The sequence below is a fragment of the Coregonus clupeaformis genome, unplaced genomic scaffold, assembly GCF_020615455.1.
Source record: "Coregonus clupeaformis isolate EN_2021a unplaced genomic scaffold, ASM2061545v1 scaf0491, whole genome shotgun sequence".
Lineage (NCBI taxonomy): Eukaryota > Metazoa > Chordata > Actinopteri > Salmoniformes > Salmonidae > Coregonus > Coregonus clupeaformis.
Window position 1 is genome coordinate 125,397 of NW_025533946.1, and position 19,740 is coordinate 145,136.

Sequence of the window (19,740 nt, forward strand, 5' to 3'; positions counted from 1 at the left end):
AGTGTCACTGCTCCCATGGGAGATCAAGTTTCCAAAAATCTAAGTCTGGTCTATTGCTGTTTTTAAAAATAATTTTCGTAATGATCTCATGGGCAACAATGAAATTGTTGTTTGAATAAGATATAATGATCACTTCATTATTGTTTTTGCTTTGTTACCAGATGAGCAACATGTATTTTATAAGGTGATGGTTTTTGCATTTATCTAGGTCACCCTACCTCCACTTTGTGGGATTGGAAAGGTTGCCATGGCAATTTTGGAGCACATTACATCTGTCCTGGGCATGTCAAGTGGCTCTCAGCATACTGACCTGGCAAAGTAGCAAGGGATGAGCAGTAGTGCTATAACAGAAGAGTAACTGATATTCCTACTGGGATTACATTTTACAAGTGTATGACGTGTGTCTATTTACTCCATTTGGAAGACCTACATTTAACCTTTTTGATTAGCTTGGATTAGTAGAGACCGAAACACTCTGTTGGGCTTAAGTGTCTTTGTACTGTGGGGATGTTTGGGAGGGCTGGGATAGCAGTGAGCCTGTGTCAGGTTCCTGATGTGGGAGTGACAGAATGCCTCTAATGGGAAGTTCTGCTCGACACCTCTGTGTCACACAAACCTCACACAGAGCTCTATGACCACACTTGGAGCTCCAGTCATCACATGCCATCATCAACAGTGCAGTGGTCAGCTCTATTTACATCCTGCATTAAAATACTATTGTACTTTCCTTTGTCTAGTTTGTCTTGATGAGTATCTGTGTAGTGCTATCAGGGTTTTTTCTGGATCAAAATGGGTCTTAGGGGGTGGGCGTGGCGGGGGCATTGCCATGGGCGTGGCCAATGGTGCGGTCACCGACCAACATTTTTAGAGGCCCTCCTGTTGACCGCAGTGACAAAATGTAGCTGTTAACTTAATTTCCTGCAATTCTACACATCTTGCCATGGCTTATGCTGTCTGTCTGACTGACTCAAACATTATAACAAAATCAATGGGGGCCTTGTGCAATGTCAAAAATACAATACACATTTTGGGGGGGAATTTTGTATTCTCTGTCTAGCTTTTATTCTGGTGATTGTTAGTTCTCAAAGATGATCTTATTTGAAAATATAGGTCCATTATCTTTTCTACATACTTTTATCTGGTTTTAGTCGTTTAAGTTTACACGTTTTCCCATTTTACTTAATGTTGGTGATTCCTTTGTAGATGTACAGTGCCTTCAGAAAGTATTCGTACCCCTTGAGTTATTCCACATTTTGTTGTTACAGCTTGAATTCAAAATGGATTAAAAAAATTTTTTTTTACCCATCTAGACACAATACCCCGTAATGACAGTGAAAACATGTTTTTAGAAATGTTTGCAAATGTATTGAAAACACAGAAATATATAATTTACATAAGTATTCACACCCCTGAGTCAATACTTTGTAGAAGCACCTTTGGTGGCGATTACAGCTTTCAGTCGACTTGTGCAATGTTGATAGACATACCCATCTGGATTTGGGGATTTTCTCTCATTCTTCCTTGCAGATTTTCTCAAGCTTTGTTAAGTTAGATGGGGAGCAGTGGTGAACAGCAATCTTCAAGTCTTTCCATAGATTTTCAATGGGATTCCAGTCTGGGCTTTGGCAGGGCCACTCAAGGACTTTAACATTCTTGTTCTGAAGCATTTCCAGCGTTGCTTTGGCTGTATGCTTGGGGTCATTGTCCTGTTGGAATGTAAATCTTTGCCCCAGCCTAAGGTTATTTGCACTTTGAAGCAGGTTCTCAAGGAATTTCCGGTATTTGGCTCCATTCATTGTTCCCTCTATCCTTACCAGTCTCTCAGTCCCTCTCACTGAAAAGCTGCCACCATGCTTCATGGTAAGGATGGTGTTAGACGGGTGATGAGCTGTGACTGGTTTTCTCCAGACATGGAAAGTAACATTTGTCTCATCAGACCACAGAATCTTTTGCATTATGATCTCAGTCCACTCTCTCATAAATCCCAGATTGTTGATGTGCTGTAGAGACTGTTGTCCTTCTGGCAGGTTCTCTCATCTCATCCCATCCAAGGTACTCTGTAGTTCTGTCAGTGGTCATTGGGTTCTTGGTCACCTCCCCGACCAAGGTCCTTCTTAACCCGGTTGCTCAGTTTGGTCGGACGGCCAGCTCTAGGCAGAGGATTATCAAAGGAAATTGGATGCACCTGAGCTCAATTTGGAGTGTCATAGCAAAGTGGTGTGAATACTTGTGTAAATGAGAGATTTCTGTTTCGTTTTCACTTAGTCATTATGGGGTATTTGTGTGTATATGGGTGAGAATCGAATTAATCCATTTTTTTATTCAGGCTGTAACACAACAAAATGTGGAATAAGTCAAGGGGTATGAATACTTTCTGAAGGCAGTGGGGGGAAAAAAGTATTTAGTCAGCCACCAATTGTGCAAGTTTTCCCACTTAAAAAGATGAGGCCTGTAATTTTCATCATAGGTACACGTCAACTATGACAGACAAAATGAGAAAAGAAATTCCAGAAAATCACATTGTAGGATTTTTTATGAATTGATTTGCAAATTGTGGAAAATAAGTATTTGGTCAATAACAAAAGTATCTCAATACTTTGTTATATACCCTTTGTTGGCAATGACACAGGTCAAACGTTTTCTGTAAGTCTTCACAAGGTTTTCACACACTGTTGCTGGTATTTTGGCCCATACCTCCATGCAGATCTCCTCTAGAGCAGTGATGTTTTGGGGCTGTCGCTGGGCAACACGGACTTTCAACTCCCTCCAAAGATTTTCTATGGGGTTGAGATCTGGAGACTGGCTAGGCCACTCCAGGACCTTGAAATGCTTCTTACGAAGCCACTCCTTCGTTGCCCGGGCGGTGTGTTTGGGATCATTGTCATGCTGAAAGACCCAGCCACGTTTCATCTTCAATGCCCTTGCTGATGGAAGGAGGTTTTCACTCAAAATCTCACGATACATGGCCCCATTCATTCTTTCCTTTACACGGATCAGTCGTCCTGGTCCAAGCATGATGTTTCCACCCCCATGCTTCACAGTAGGTATGGTGTTCTTTGGATGCAACTCAGCATTCTTTGTCCTCCAAACACGACGAGTTGAGTTTTTACCAAAAAGTTATATTGTGGTTTCATCTGACCATATGACATTCTCCCAATCCTCTTCTGGATAATCCAAATGCACTCTAGCAAACTTCAGACGGGCCTGGACATGTACTGGCTTAAGCAGGGGGACATGTCTGGCACTGCAGGATTTGAGTCCCTGGCGGCGTAGTGTGTTACTGATGGTAGGCTTTGTTAATTTGGTCCCAGCTCTCTGCAGGTCATTCACTAGGTCCCCCCGTGTGGTTCTGGATTTTTGCTCACCGTTCTTGTGATCATTTTGACCCCACGGGGTGAGATCTTGCGTGGAGCCCCAGATCGAGGGAGATTATTAGTGGTCTTGTATGTCTTCCATTTCCTAATAATTGCTCCCACAGTTGATTTCTTCAAACCAAGCTGCTTACCTATTGCAGATTCAGTCTTCCCAGCCTGGTGCAGGTCTACAATTTTGTTTCTGGTGTCCTTTGACAGCTCTTTGGTCTTGGCCATAGTGGAGTTTGGAGTGTGACTGTTTGAGGTTGTGGACAGGTGTCTTTTATACTGATAACAAGTTCAAACAGGTGCCATTTATACAGGTAACGAGTGGAGGACAGAGGAGCCTCTTAAAGAAGTTGTTACAGGTCTGTGAGAGCCAGAAATCTTGCTTGTTTGTAGGTGACCAAATACTTATTTTCCACCATAATTTGCAAATAAATTAATAAAAAATCCTACAATGTGTTTTTCTGGATTTTTATTTTCTCAATTTGTCTGTCATAGTTGACGTGTACCTATGATGAAAATTACAGGCCTCTCTCATCTTTTTAAGTGGGAGAACTTGCACAATTTGTGGCTGACTAAATACTTTTTTCCCCCACTGTATATGAATCCGTCCAACAAGCAGGAAAATGATGTAAACGCTGTAATCATATTTTCTTCCTCTGTCTCTCTCCGTCTCCACAGATTCGCTACATATCTCAGACACAAGTGTTGCCAGGGGAGCAACTGCTAAACGTGGGGACCAAGACATCCCGCTTCTTCTGCAAAGAGTCTGACTCGCCTTACGCTGCCTGGAGACTAAAGGTAACACTGACACTATCTGATTCCTGAACATGGACATCCTAGACCAGGGGTAGGCAACTACACTGAACAAAAATATATCAACGTCAACATGTAAAATGTTGGTCCCATGTTTCATGAGTTGAAATACAAAATCCCAGAAATGTTCCATACGCACATCAAGCTTATTTCTCTCAAATGTTGTGCACAAATGTGTTTACATCGCTGTTAGTGAGCATTTCTCCTTTGACAAGATAATCCATCCACCTGACAGGTGTGGCATATGAAGAAGCTAATTAAACAGCATGATCATTACACAGGTGCACCTTGTGCTGGGGACAATAAATGTGCAGTTTTGTCACATAACACAATACATTTACATTTTAGTCATTTAGCAGACGCTTTTATCCTGAGCGACTTACCACAGAGTTTTGAGGGTGTGTGCATTTGGCATGCTGACTGCAGGAATGTCCACCAGAGCTGTTGCCAGAGAATTGAATGTTAATTTCTCTACCATAAGCTGCCTCCAACGTCGTTTTAGAGAATTTGGCAGTACGTCCAACCGGCCTCACAACCGCAGACCACGTGTATGGCATCGTGTGGGCGAGTGTTTGCTGATGTCAACATTGTGAACAGAGTGCCCAATGGTGGGGTTATGGTATGGGCAGGCATAAGCTACGGACAACGAACACAATTGCATTTTATCGATGGCAATTTGAATGCACAGAGATACCGTGGCGAGATCCTGAGGCCCATTGTCGTGCCATTCATCTTCCGCCATCACCTCATGTTTCAGCATGATAATGCACAGCCCCATGTCGCAAGGATCTGTACACAATTCCTGGAAGCTGAAAATGTCAGTTCTTCCATGGCCTGCATACTTACCAGACATGTCACCCATTGAGCGTGTTTGGGATGCTCTGGATGGACGAGTACGACAGCGGGTTCCAGTTCCCACCAATATCCAGCAACTTCGCCAGCCATTGAAGTGGAGTGGGACAGCATTCCACAGGCCACAAATACTGACTGGTTTTCTGATCCAGGTCCCTACTATTTTGTATTTTTTAAAGTATCTTTGACAAACCGGTGCATATCTTTTATTCCCAGTCGTGAAATCCTTAGATTAGGGCCTAATGAATTTATTTCAATTGACTTATTTCTTTATATGAACTGTAACTCTTTGATAATTGTTCCATGTTGCGTTTTATATTTTTGTTCAGTAAAGATTCAGCCGAACTCAGAGCAGATGGTCGGGGGGCCGGAACATAATTTGTAATGTTGAATACTGCAAACTTACCACAACTAAGCCAAAAAATAGATTGTTTTTGAAAATAACAATCATTTCATACTTTGATTACATTGAGACGCGATCACATATCTAATTTTATTCATGGGAATAGATTTTTTTTGCAAATAAATAAATCACTTGTGGGCCAAAAACGGGCCTCCTGTTGCTGACCCCTGTCATAGACCATCTACCGATCCAGTTCTGAGTACGCTAAGTAGAATTCTAGAGAATGCATGTTCACAATTGAAGACTCTTCCCATTTTTTGTTTCTGCAGACGACAGAGGAGCATGAGACTGAGACTGGGATGAAATCCAAAGAGGCCAGGAAGTACATTTTTAGCAGTCTGGATGACATAGCACATGTGAGTACAAAACTTTGCTTAAATATGTCAGACGATCACGTCATTCAAACTACGAAATTGCGTACAAGTAAATTTATGTTTTGTGAAAACTAGTGTGACCAGTGAATACCGGTGTATTTTGATACATAGTAGCTAAAGATGCTGGTTTTGTCTTGCCGTCTTAGGTGAATCTGGTGCTGAATATGGAGGGCAGTGACTCGCTGGCGGAAAAGGCAGACCGGAAGGAGTTTGTGAGCCTGCTGAAGACCATGTTGCTGATCGATGCTGAGAAGAGGATCTCTCCCTCAGATGCCCTAAAGCATCCCTTTGTCACCATGCAGCACCTTCTTGACTTCCCCCACAGCAATCAGTAAGTCTAAACTAGGGCTAAACAACAATAACTTAACAAACAAACAAAAGCTCTTCCATGCACTACCAAGAAATTAACTACAAACTGATTGCAGATGGACACAGATCAGAAGTAGGCTACAGTGTTCCATGAGTGCTCTCTGCTGGATTCTCCATCTCACCCGTTCTCCTCCCTTTCTTCTGTCCAGTGTTCAATCGTGTTTCCACATCATGGATGCCTGTCAATCACGGCCCAACGCATACGATACACTCAACTGCAACAAAGCACCGTTCCACAGACCCTCAACCAACTCAGCTGGACTGCAAATGGCCTTCAATAAAATGGGATCGGTTCACTCCCAGGTAATCTATGAATCACAATTACAAGAAGCTTCATGTATGGTCTGAATGGACGTAAACTGGAAATCTGTTGCATTTATGGTTGGGGTAAATAGACTTCTTATTGAACCAATATTGCCACCTACAGTATTATTGATGCTATTGAATAATATTTACCTTTAATGGCACTGCTGTCTCTCTCTCACTTCAGTGTCTGAAGTAGATAATGAAAAGATAGTTGATTAAACTTAACCCCCTATGCAGGCTTTGACGCAATCTGCTCCCTCTGTGATGCATCCTGGGATGCTGCAGACAGGAAATGGTCAGTTTGGGTGTAACGACTCCTTTCAGCCAGCCCTCATCCTTTGCCCCCCAACCATTCAAGGTATGGCGCGTCTCAAATGAGCACACAGTCAAGTAATTCCATGAAAGATACAAAGTTAATTCTAGATTTACAGTGACAATGTCGATCAAAGTTGAAATCCAATACTAGGCTATGCTTGTTGTTTTGTAGGTAACCCAAACCAATCAGGATATGCAGTTCGGATGGAGAACACAATACCAATGGTGAACCAAGCCCCTCCCATACAGCCTTTGCAGATGCGACCTGGAATTATGGCACAAGTGAGACTGGCTCACATTGGGGACATTTGTATACAGGGGTCAGATGCCACACTGTACTTAGTTGAGGTCCTAGACTCTATGCTAGTCGGAGGTAACACTTTCAAGTGAGGCGGTTTAGGAGTTTGATGCTTCCCTTACCGCATCTTAAAAGTTTATGGTGTGCTAATGATTCCTGTCTTTGTTCTTTGCAGCAACCGTGGTCAAGTAGAGGCCAGCAAATCCTGGTACCAGCCTGGCAACAAGTGGCTCCTCCTACCACCACTATGGCTTCTGACACTGTGGCTGGCCCACAGAGGCTCAGTGACTGGGGGTGAGTTAGTTCACCATAGATGAGTTACCTTTTTAACACATACTTCACTTGCCCTTTCTTCGTATTGTGGAGATAAAACGTATATAATGTTGTTTTGCCTTTTTAAAGGAAAGTACGGCAACACAGCAATCATTACACCAACATGATGCAGCCTCTTCTAACCAACCAAATTACCATGTCTGGTCCACAACCAATCAACATTGGCATTGCACACGTGGTGTGGCCACAGCCGCACGCCAACAAGAGGAACCGGCCCAGTCAGAACAGGTGAGATATCCTTCTTCAGCCCAACGCTTCTTCTCCATGTTCCAGTTACATACAGGGTCCATGGCAAATCAATGCTGTTGTTGAATTGACCTGAGTTCATTGTGTCTGGCTTAATACATTTATTGATTTAGTATCATCATGATGTTGTGGCTGGTGACACTTTGCTTCATGAAAGTCTAATATCTTGAAAACTTCACTGTTGACATGCAAAACATTTTGGGACTGTATCAATAATGGACTAATTAAAAAATATATATACTCTACCGGTCAAGTTTTAGAACACCTACTCATTCAAGGGTTTGTCTTAATTTTTTTACTATTTTCTACATTGTAGAATAATAGTGAAGACATCCAAACTATGAAATAACACAAATGGAATCATGTAGTAACCAAAAAGGTGTTAAACAAATCAAGATATATTTGAGATTTTTCAAATAGCCACCCTTTGCCTTGATGACAGCTTTGCATACTCTTGGTATTCTCTCAACCAGCTTCACCTGGAATGATTTTCCAACAGTCTTGAAGGAGTTCCCACATATGCAGAGCACTTGTTGGCTGCTTTTCCTTCACTCTGCGGTCAGACTCATCCCACACCATCTCAATTTGGTTGAGGTCAGGGGATTGTGGAGGCCAGGTCATCTGATGCAGCACTCCATCACTCTCCTTCTTGGTAAAATAGCCCTTACACAGCCTGGAGGTGTGTGTTGGGTCATTGTCCTGATGAAAAACAAATTATGGTCCCACTAAGCCAAACCAGATGGGATGGCGTATCGCTGCAGAATGCTGTGGTAGCCATGCTGGTAAAGTGTGCCTTGAATTCTAAATAAATTACAGACCGTGTCACCAGCGACGCACCCCCACACCATCACACCACCTCCTCCATGCTTTAATGTGGGAAATGCACATGCGGAGATCATCCGTTCACCCACACCGCGTCTCACAAAGACACGGCGGGTGGAACCCAAAATCTCAAATTTGGACTCCAGACGAAAGGATACATTTCCACCGTTCTAATGTCCATTGCTCATGTTTCTTGGCCCAAACAAGTCTCTTCTTCTTATTGGTGTCCTTTAGTAGTGGTTTCTTTGCAGCAATTTGACCATGAAGGCCTGATTCACACAGTCTCCTCTGAACAGTTGATGTTGATGTGTCTGTGACTTGAACTCTGTGAAGCATTTATTTGGGCTGCAATTTCTGAGGCTTGTAACTGTAATGAACTTATCCTCTGCAGCAGAGGTAACACTGGGTCTTCCATTCCTGTGGCGGTCCTCATGAGAGCCAGTTTCATCATAGCGCTTGATGGTTTTTGCGACTGCACTTGAATACATTTTCAAAGTTCTTGAAATGTTCTGTATTGACTGACCTTCATGTCTTAGTAATGATGGACTGTCATTTCGCTTTGCTTATTTGAGCTGTTCTTGCCATAATATGGACTTGGTCTTTTACCAAATAGGGTTATCTTCTGTATACCCCCCTACCTTGTCACAACACAACTGATTGGCTCAAACGCATTAAGAAGGAAAAAAATTCCACAAATTAACTTTTAAGAAGGCACACCTGTTAATTGAAATGCATTCCAGGTAACTACCTCATGAAGCTGGTTGAGAGAATGCCAAGAGTGTGCAAAGCTGTCATCACGGCAAAGGGTGGCTACTTTGAAGAATCTCAAATATACTTTTTTTGTTATTTCATAGTTTTGATGTCTTCACTATTATTCTATAATGTAAAAATAAAAATAAACCCTTGAATGAGTATGTGTCCTAAAACTTTTGACCGGTAGTGTGCGTGCATATATATATATGAGTGGATTTTCCCTTTAAGTGAGTGTTCTACTAAATCATGTTGTTCTTACATAAACAATAGTAAAAATGTGCTGATAAACAACTTCAGTGCTTTTACTCTACTACCTATTAGGAGCATGAGCTACTCACACAACAACAGGGACATCCAAATCTCAATGTGCCGCTCTCCAAAGATGGCCGACCGCGTTAGTCACACAGGAGGAGGAGATTGTTCCCATCGGGAGAGGCCTGTGGAGGTTCAGCAGGAAAGACGACATGAAGAAGAGGAGGTGAGCTGCTGTAAGGCAGTGGAGGAGGAGAGGATAGACATGTCCCACCAGCAGCGAGAGTCTGTGGTCATCGACGACCTGCCCAGCCCCACCCTCAGCGTCATCAGTATCAGCAGTGACACGGACGGGGAGGAGGATTCCTCCTGCAGGTGCAAAGGCGGCTCTGACTGCGAGGCTTGTAAGGGCTCTCTGAACATCGAGAGGGTGTGCTCCCTCAGCAGCCCAGACAGCACCCTCAGCACAAGCTCCTCTGCCTCGGTGCAGTCCAGCCCGTCCCCCTGCAAGAGGCCCAACAGGTACTGCCAAACTGCACAACTTTTGAAAACTTGCCTGAGGGGCCAAAGTCTTGATCATCAGTAGCAAGCATGGGCATTTAGTTATGTTATTTTGTTGTTGATTGCTTTTGTCGGTTTTCAGCATGTCTGAGGATGATGGTCATGGGAGCGGCTGTGAGACGGTAGACGGTTCCCCCGCCTCGGACTCCAGCCAGAGCCACAGCCCCTACCTGGAGAGCCGCTACCTAGGCAACCACAACCACCAGTCCCTGGGTATGACGACGCACAGCATGGACCCCGAGAACGAGCCCAGCAAGCTCCCTGTGAGAACCATGGTGGTGCCCCCTATGAGGGTGGTGCAAAATAACAACAACATGGACCAGCACACAGCCAGAACGGGTCAGTTTCTATTCGGAGCATTTCACATCACAATTGTTTCAGTATTAACAGTAAGAATAGGCCTATGCAGTATATTCTTTTGTTTCAGTTTTGTGTAACACAAAGGCCTGGTTGGAACTGATCTCAGTAGGAATGAGAGAGTGCTTTGTGAGCCTGTTGATGTTAGAATGATGTGTGTGGCAGTCCATAGTCTTTTCATGCAGGAAGACTGCTGTCTGTCACCTGTGCTGATGTCTGCCTTGCAGGTCAGATGGGCACAGCAGGCGACTATCGCTCCTTACTTGGTCAGAGAGGTTATCGCAGGTGAACGTGGGTAACTTGCACTGGGCAGCCTGTCTGAGTGGCTGTGCTTTGAACACCAGTTGCTACGGAGTGAACACTATCTGGTTTGATCTGCTGCTGTTCCTCTTTTCTCCCTAATCTCATGTATATCTATTTATTCCCCAGTTCATCTTGGTGTGTGTTTTTTGTTTTCATGTGTTTTGGACATTAAGGAATGTCAGTCAGTTGTAATTCAGTAGGCAGTAGGACCAGTTTTGCATAGAGAAATGCTTTCAGTGTAAACTTAAACGACTAAAACCAGATATGTCAAAGATAATGGACCTATATATTTTGTAATAGTATGATCTTTGAGAACTAACAATTACCAAAATAAAAGCTAGACAGTCAGAGAATAGAAAATTCAGAAAACTGTGAATTTAGCAGTATTCATTATATGTTTGAGCAAAATTCATAGAATTGCAGGAAATTTGCTTTTAAACTGCAACGATTACTCTCGGCTCCATGGAGAAAAGTGTAGAATTGCAGGAAACATATGACTGAAGAGAGGACGGCCGGGATTTGTGCAGTTGAGTCAGTTTTTGCGGTAACATGGACTCTTTTTATAATGTGATGAAAAGTTGTTGCTCTTTGCTGAAACAAGCAAGGTGTCGTAGCAAACTAGTCTTTGGTTGTCTAGGCCCCCCTCCCTGCAGCACCAACCAGCACATGCAGTCAGGAGCGGAGGAGAATGACGCCGTCATTTGGCTGACCAATAACAGTCATCCAAAATTCCATGACCGTCACAGCCCTACTTTTACACAGTGCAAAGGACTGTCCACTTTCTAAATCGGATTGGATCTGTCCGGTACAAAATGATTGGCACCCTTGATAAAGAATGTATAAAAGAAATTATAGAAATACAGAGCTATATTGTGTTTTATTGTGAACATTTTATTATTTTATACTAATACAATTGCTCAGAGAAAGATTTTGTTTAACAAAATGATTGGCTAAATCATTGTTTTTAATACCTTTTAATATCTCACGAGGAAAATGACACTGAGCCTTTTTCCAAAATGTTTTATAAGATTGGAGAACACATTGGGAAGGATCTTAGGCCATTCCACCATACAGAATTTTTCCAGATTCTTGATATCCTTCATCTGTGCGTATGGACTGCCCTCTTCAATTCAAACCACGGGACATACACCTGATACAGTGGCTTGTGAAAGTATTCACGCCCCTTGGCATTTTTCCTATTTCGTTGCCTTACAACCTGGAATTAAAATGTATTTTGGGGGGTTGTATTATTTGATTTACACAACATGCCTACCACTTTGAAGAAAAAAAACAGAACTTGACCATGCATAACTATTCACCTCCCCCCAAAGTTAATACGTTGTAGAGCCACCTTTTGCAGCAATTACAGCTGCAAGTCTCTTGGGGTATGTCTCTATAAGCTTGGCACATCTAGCCACTGGGAGTTTTGCCCATTCTTCAAGTTGGATGGGTCCCGCTGGTGTACAGCGGTCTTTAAGTCATACCACAGATTCTCAATTGGATTGAGGTCTGGGTATTGACTAGGCCATTCCAAGACATTTAAATGTTTCCCCTTAAACCACTCGAGTGTTGCTTTAACTGTATGCTTAGGGTCATTGTCCTGCTGGAAGGTGAACCTCCTGATCCAGTTTCAAATATCTGGAAGACTGAAACAGGTTTCCCTCAAGAATTTCCCTGTATTTAGCGCCATCCATCATTCCTTCAATTCTGACCAGTTTCCCAGTCCCTGCCTATGGAAAAACATCCCCACAGCATGATGCTGCCACCACCATGCTTCACTGTGGGGATGGTGTTCTCGGGGTGATGAGGTGTTGGGTTTGCGCCAGACATAGCGTTTTCCTTGATGGGCAAAAAGCTCAATTTTAGTCTCATCTGACCAGAATACCTTCTTCCATATGTTTTGGGAGTCTCCCACATGCCTTTTGGCGAACACCAAAAAAAAAATTATTTAAGCAATGGCTTTTTTCTGGCCACTCTTCCGTAAAGCCCAGCTCTGTGGAGTGTACGGCTTATAGTGGTCCTATGAAACAGATACTCAAATCTCCGCTGTGGAGCTTTGCAGCTCCTTCAGGGTTTTCTTTGGTCTCTTTGTTGCCTCTCTGATTAATGCCCTCCTTGCCTGGTCCGTGAGTTTTGGTGGGCGGCCCTCTCTTGGCAGGTTTGTTGTGGTGCCATATTCTTTCAATTTTTTAATAATGGATTTAATGGTGCTCCGTGGGATGTTCAAATTTATTTTAATTTTTTTACCCAACCCTGATCTGTACTTCTCCACAACTTTGTCCCTGACCTGTTTGGAGAGCTCCTTGGTCTTCAAGTGTATATATACTGAGATCATGTGACAGATCTTGTGACACTTAGATTGAACACAGGTAGACTTTATTTAACAATTTTGTGTATGTCCATTCCATGAAATCCAAATAAAAATATTTAAATTACAGGTTGTAATGCAGCAAAATAGGAAAAACGCCAAGGGGGATGAATACTTTTGCAAGGCACTGTAGGTGCAGTGAAATCTGTTGTTGTTTTGCAGGGTCAGCCATAGGAGTACGCGCCCCGGAGCAAATTGGGGTCAATTCTTTAGAGGTTAAGACGTTGGGGGGGGTCATACTATGGATCATTTAGCTATCTGATTTTGAATTTTAGGACCCCTTTAGGTATCAAAAACATACTACTAAAGTCCATAAAAACGCATTGAGTAACACATTCATAAATGGCAAAAAGGACAGTCAAAAAATGATTCATAAGAAACAAGGTTTTACAGTGTCTGTCCTAAATCTAGGATATATACAGTGGGGAAAAAATGTATTTAGTCAGCCACCAATTGTGCAAGTTCTCCCACTTAAAAAGATGAGAGAGGCCTGTAATTTTCATCATAGGTACACGTCAACTATGACAGACAAATTGAGGAGAAAAAATCCAGAAAATCACATTGTAGGATTTTTAATGAATTTATTTGCAAATTATGGTGGAAAATAAGTATTTGGTCACCTACAAACAAGCAAGATTTCTGGCTCTCACAGACCTGTAACTTCTTCTTTAAGAGGCTCCTCTGTCCTCCACTCGTTACCTGTATTAATGGCACCTGTTTGAACTTGTTATCAGTAGAAAAGACACCTGTCCACAACCTCAAACAGTCACACTCCAAACTCCACTATGGCCAAGACCAAAGAGCTGTCAAAGGACACCAGAAACAAAATTGTAGACCTGCACCAGGCTGGGAAGACTGAATCTGCAATAGGTAAGCAGCTTGGTTTGAAGAAATCAACTGTGGGAGCAATTATTAGGAAATGGAAGACATACAAGACCACTGATAATCTCCCTCGATCTTGGGCTCCACGCAAGATCTCACCCCGTGGGGTCAAAATGATCACAAGAACGGTGAGCAAAAATCCCAGAACCACACGGGGGGACCTAGTGAATGACCTGCAGAGAGCTGGGACCAAAGTAACAAAGCCTACCATCAGTAACACACTACGCCGCCAGGGACTCAAATCCTGCAGTGGCAGACGTGTCCCCCTGCTTAAGCCAGTACATGTCCAGGCCCGTCTGAAGTTTGCTAGAGTGCATTTGGATGATCCAGAAGAGGATTGGGAGAATGTCATATGGTCAGATGAAACCAAAATAGAACTTTTTTGGTAAAAACTCAACTCAGTCGTGTTTGGAGGACAAAGAATGCTGAGTTGCATCCAAAGAACACCATACCTACTGTGAAGCATGGGGGTGGAAACATCATGCTTTGGGGCTGTTTTTCTGCAAAGGGTCCAGGACGACTGATCCGTGTAAAGGAAAGAATGAATGGGGCCATGTATCGTGAGATTTTGAGTGAAAACCTCCTTCCATCAGCAAGGGCATTGAAGATGAAACGTGGCTGGGTCTTTCAGCATGACAATGATCCCAAACACACCGCCCGGGCACTGAAGGAGTGGCTTCGTAAGAAGCATTTGAAGGTCCTGGAGTGGCCTAGCCAGTCTCCAGATCTCAACCCCATAGAAAATCTTTGGAGGGAGTTGAAAGTCAGCGACAGCCCCAAAACATCACTGCTCTAGATGAGATCTGCATGGAGGAATGGGCCAAAATACCAGCAACAGTGTGTGAAAACCTTGTGAAGACTTACAGAAAACGTTTGATCTGTGTCATTGCCAATAAAAGGTATATAACAAAGTATTGAGAAACTTTTGTTATTGACCAAATACTTATTTTCCACCATAATTTGCAAATAAAATCATGAAAAATCCTACAATGTGATTTTCTGGATTTTTTTTCTGATTTTGTCTGTCATAGTTGACTTGTACCTATGATGAAAATTACAGGCCTCATCTTTTTAAGTGGGAGAACTTGCACAATTGGTGGCTGACTAAATAATTTTTTTCCCCACTGTATTTGTTTTAAACTCAAAATATATATAGTGTTTCGGAAAGTATACAGACCCTTGACTTTTTCCATATTTTGTTACGTTACAGCCTTATTGTAAAGTTAATTTAAATTGTTTTTTCCCCCCTCAACAATCTACACACACTACCCCATAATGACAGGTTTTTAGAAATTGTTGCACATCTATTAAAAATAGAAAACTGATATCACATTTACATAAGTATTCAGACCCTTTACTCAGTACTTTGTTTAAGCACCTTTGGCAGTGATTACAGCATCAAGTGTTCTTGGGTATGACGCTACAAGCTTGGCACACCTGTATTTGGGGAGTTTCTCCCATTCTTCTCTACAGATCCTCTCAAGCTCTGTCAGGTTGGATGGGAAGCGTCGCTGCACAGCTATTTTCAGGTCTCTCCATAGATGTTCGATCAGGTTAAAGTCTGGGCTCTGGCTGGGCCACTCCTGTCCCAAAGCCACTCCTGCGTTGTCTTGGCTGTGTGCTTAGGGTTGTTGTCCTGTTGGAAGGTGAACCTTCACCCCAGTTTGAGGTCCTGAGCGCTCTGGAGCAGGTTTTCATCAAGGATCTCTCTGTGTTTTGCTCTGTTGATCTTTCCCTCGATCCTGACTAGTCTCCCAGTCCCTTCTGCTGAAAAACATCCCCACAGCATGATGCTGCCACCACCATGCTTCACCATAGGGATGGTTCCAGGTTTCGTCCAGACGTGACGCTTGGCATTCAGGCCAATCTTGGCTTCATCAGACCAGAAAATCTTGTTTCTCATGGTCTGAAAGTCCTTTAGGTGCCTTTTGGCAAACTCCAAGCTGGCTGTCATGTGCCTTTTACTGAGGAGTGGCTTCCGTCTGGCCACTACCATAAAGGCCTGATTTGGTGGAGTGCTGCAGAGATGATTGTCCTTCTGGAAGGTTATCCCATCTCTACATAGGAACTCTGGAGCTCTGTCAGTGACCATCAGGTCCTTGGTCACCTCCCTGACCAAGGCCTTTGTCCCCCGATTGCTCAGTTTGGCCGGGCAGTCAGCTCTAGGAAGAGTCTTGGGGTTTCCAAACTTCTTCCATTTAACAATGATGGAGGCCTAGGTGTTCTTGGGGACCTTCAATGCTGCAAAACATTTTTGGTACCCTTCCCCAGATCTGTGCCTCGTCACAAACCTGTCTCGGAGTTCTATTGACAGGCTTGGTTTTTGCTCTGACATGCACTGTCAACTGTGGGACATTTATATAGACAGGTGTGTGCCTTTCCAAATCATGTCCAATTAATTGAATTTGCCACATGTGGACTCAAATTATGTTTTAGAAACATCTTAAGGATGATCAATGGAAACCGGATTCACCGGAGCTTAATTTCAAGTCTCATAGCAAAGGGTCTGAATACTTATGTAAATAACGTATTTCTGTTTTTTATATTTGTTAACATTTTTAAAAACCTGTTTTCGATTTGTCATTATGGGGCATTGTGTGTAGATTGAGAAAAAAATAATATTTCATCCATTTTAGAATAAGGCTGTAACGTTTCAAAATGTGGAAGAAGTGAAGGGGTCTGAATACTTTCCCGAATACACTGTATATACTGAACAAAAATATATATACGCCACATGCAACAATTTCAACGATTTTACTGAATCAGTTCATAGAAGGAAATCAGTCAATTGAAATGAATTCATTAGGCCTTAATATATGGATTTCACATGACTGGGCAGGGGCACAACCATGGGTGGGCCTGAGAGGGCATAGGCCCACCCACTTGGGAGCCAGGCCCAGCCAATCAATGACATAATTACTCTTCAGCACTCCCCCTCAGACGATCCCGCAGGTGAAGAGGCAGGTTCTGGTGGTCCTGGGCTGGCGTGGTTACATGTGGTCTGCGGTTGTGAGGCCGGTGGAATGTTCTGTGGCTTATGTTAGAGAAATTAATGTAAATTCTATGGCAACAGCACTGTTGGACATTCCTGCAGTCATCATGGCAATTGCATGCTCCCTTAAAACTTGACATCTGTAGCATTGTGTTGCATGACAAAACTGCCAATTTTAGTGGTCTTTTATTGTCCCCAGCACGAGGTGCACCTGTGTAATGATCATGCTGTTTAATCAGCTTCTTGATATGCCACACGAGTCAGGTGGCTGGATTAAAGGAGAAATGCTCACTAACAGGGATGTAAACAAACTTGTAACACAACATTTGAGAGAAATAAGCTTTTTTGCATATGCAACGTTTCTGTGATCTTTTTTTTCAGCTAATGAAAAATGGGACGAACACTTTACATGTTGCGTTTTATATTTTTGTTCAGGATATATTATTTTACACTTATTTTTTTAAAACTGGTGCCAGTTACCTTCAGACATGTCCCATGACACGTGTCCATGAGAGTCTCCCCTTTCCAGAGTGGTCATAATAGTCTGTAGTTTAAACCATGCGAATGCTACAGACGTTTACGTGAGAAAGATTCTTGGGATTTCTCATGGTCTGACAAACACCGCTCTAGCTCTGCCACCTTTCACAGCAGATGTGGAAGTGCGACACTGAAGGATGCTGTGGATTGAGATGCATCCAATGCAAAAAAACATGTCTCGAGCTTAAACTGAAGGATTTTGATGGGGATTTTGTTATGTAACTTAGATTGACGCACCGGTGCGTTAATCGACTCTATGGGGTTACGTGCCTTGCTCAAGGGCAAATAGACAGATTTTTCACCTTGTCGGCTTGGGTATTCAAACCTGCGACCTTTTGTTTACTGGCCCTACGCTATAACTGCAAGGCTACCTGCCACCCTTAGCCATGGAATCGAATCCATGTGCCATCTGCTGATTGTAAGCCTCAGACCTGGTGCCAAATAGAGCTCATCTCTAGTGGGCTATGACGATGAAACAGAGATGAATACTAATGGTCTTCATTACCACTAGCAAGAAGGAGCATTTCTATCTGCCAAAGTCTCGCTCTCTCTCGTCTCTCTCGCTCTCGTCTCTCTCTCTCTCGCTCTCTCGCTCTCTCGCTCTCTCTGTGTTTCAGCATGACATGCTCTCGTTTCCAGTGGGTCCTTAATGGTCTTGTTTTACCCTGTCATATTAAAATACATATTTTATCTGTTAGTCTTACCGAGCCCTTTTCTGGTTTCTCTTGCAGTCTTCGGATCCGCATGCCAGTCCAAAGGGCGTTGCGCCCCCAGACGACTGAACCACCACTCCACGCCTCTCCATCCTCAGCAGCAACAGAAGATGACCGCATTCCAGCAGCAGCCCCTGGGCTTTGGCCAGGTCAGTCCCCCCTTCTTACTGGTCTCTTCCAGGTTTTGTCATTCAAATCTAGTTCTACCTGCATTTTACTTTGTTTACACTTTAACATTTTAGTAATTTAGCAGGTACTCTTATCTAGAGTGACTTAGTTTGTAGTGTTGTCTAACGGTTTCTCCCTCTCCTCTGCCCACCCTCAGGTCCAGCATTACGGCTCCTGCAACAAGGAGTGGAACGGAAACTATGGGCAGCACCGGCGGCCGCACGCTTACATCCCTCCCACGGTGCACGGCCACGCGTTCACCCTCTCCCACAGCAGCCCCACCCACAACTCGGGGCACCACCCACAGGCCGCCCTACTCTCCTATCCTCCCTCAGCGCCCGTCGCCCACCTTTTGGCCTCGCCCTGCGCCCAGCGGCCCGTCCTACAGCCCACCTACGGCATTGTCCACCAGGTGACCATGGGCATCAACCACCGGCTGCTGCCCTCGCCCACCATCCACCACCAGGGCCAGTACAAGCCCCTCTTTCCCCCACACTCCTACATCGCCTCGCCCGCCTATACAGGTTTTCCCCTCAGCCCCACCAAACTCAACCAGTACCCTTACATCTAAGAACCAGCCACCCAGGGCCATGGGCCAGCAGGGGCAGCCAGCATTGACCACTACAACCAAGGCCTTCGTCTGTCATCTCTAAAGTTATGACAGATAAAGAACCCCCCCCTCCCCCCTTTGACTTTTACAAATCATGTTGGTTGATGGTGATGATAATAGAATTGAAACCGTAAGCTTTAAAAAACAAACAAACAAAAAAACATCAGGAAAAAATAATGATTTCATGAATGATTTAAGAAATTCTCACTTTTAATGTGTTTTTGCACATTTGCTCTACTTTGTCATTTGGATCGAATGGTTATCCCTATGAAATGGGTAAAATGGAGGGGATTGAGGTTATTTTCTCAACCCCCTTTCTCCCGTTTTTCTATATTGCCTTCTATCTAGCATGTGTGCTAATCACATCACTCGTTAAGCCATCCCAGTCTCCAGTGCTAGGACAGCAGATGTGTGTCTCCGTTCGTTTGTTGGTTCATTGTGGTGTAAAGGTGTTACTGTGTGTTTCCTAATGTCCTCTGTGTTTACAGTGTGTACCGTCTGTGGTCTGAAAAGGTTGTTCCACGCGCTGCATTGATGTCGCATGGGCAAAATAACTTAGTCGAGTCGTTGACTGATGCTTAGATGTCACTCTTTCTATGTGTACTGTGAGACTTGCTGCATCGTAACCTGTTCCCACACCTACTAGTGCCTTAAATATATGAGATTGTTAATGTTACTTATCTCATGTGTATATGTATATGTGTATATATATATATGTGTGTATGTATATATATATATGTGTGTATATGTA

General features: G+C 43.4%; 1 protein-coding gene across 2 annotated transcripts in view; it reads left to right on the forward strand.

The window, feature by feature from the left end:
• LOC121576913 (homeodomain-interacting protein kinase 3) overlaps window positions 1-19,740 on the forward strand; it is a 43,358-nt gene extending 23,618 nt beyond the window's left edge. For both annotated transcript variants that reach the window (XM_041890498.2, XM_041890499.2), the window contains exons 4-15: window positions 4,041-4,160; window positions 5,700-5,786; window positions 5,951-6,135; window positions 6,323-6,476; window positions 6,717-6,837; window positions 6,967-7,076; window positions 7,268-7,386; window positions 7,495-7,653; window positions 9,568-10,020; window positions 10,142-10,398; window positions 18,230-18,360; window positions 18,537-19,740. In XM_041890498.2, the coding sequence (XP_041746432.2) occupies window positions 4,041-4,160; window positions 5,700-5,786; window positions 5,951-6,135; window positions 6,323-6,476; window positions 6,717-6,837; window positions 6,967-7,076; window positions 7,268-7,386; window positions 7,495-7,653; window positions 9,568-10,020; window positions 10,142-10,398; window positions 18,230-18,360; window positions 18,537-18,950 (2,310 nt within the window). In that variant the 3' untranslated portion in view covers window positions 18,951-19,740. The remainder of the gene's footprint in view (window positions 1-4,040; window positions 4,161-5,699; window positions 5,787-5,950; window positions 6,136-6,322; window positions 6,477-6,716; window positions 6,838-6,966; window positions 7,077-7,267; window positions 7,387-7,494; window positions 7,654-9,567; window positions 10,021-10,141; window positions 10,399-18,229; window positions 18,361-18,536) is intronic.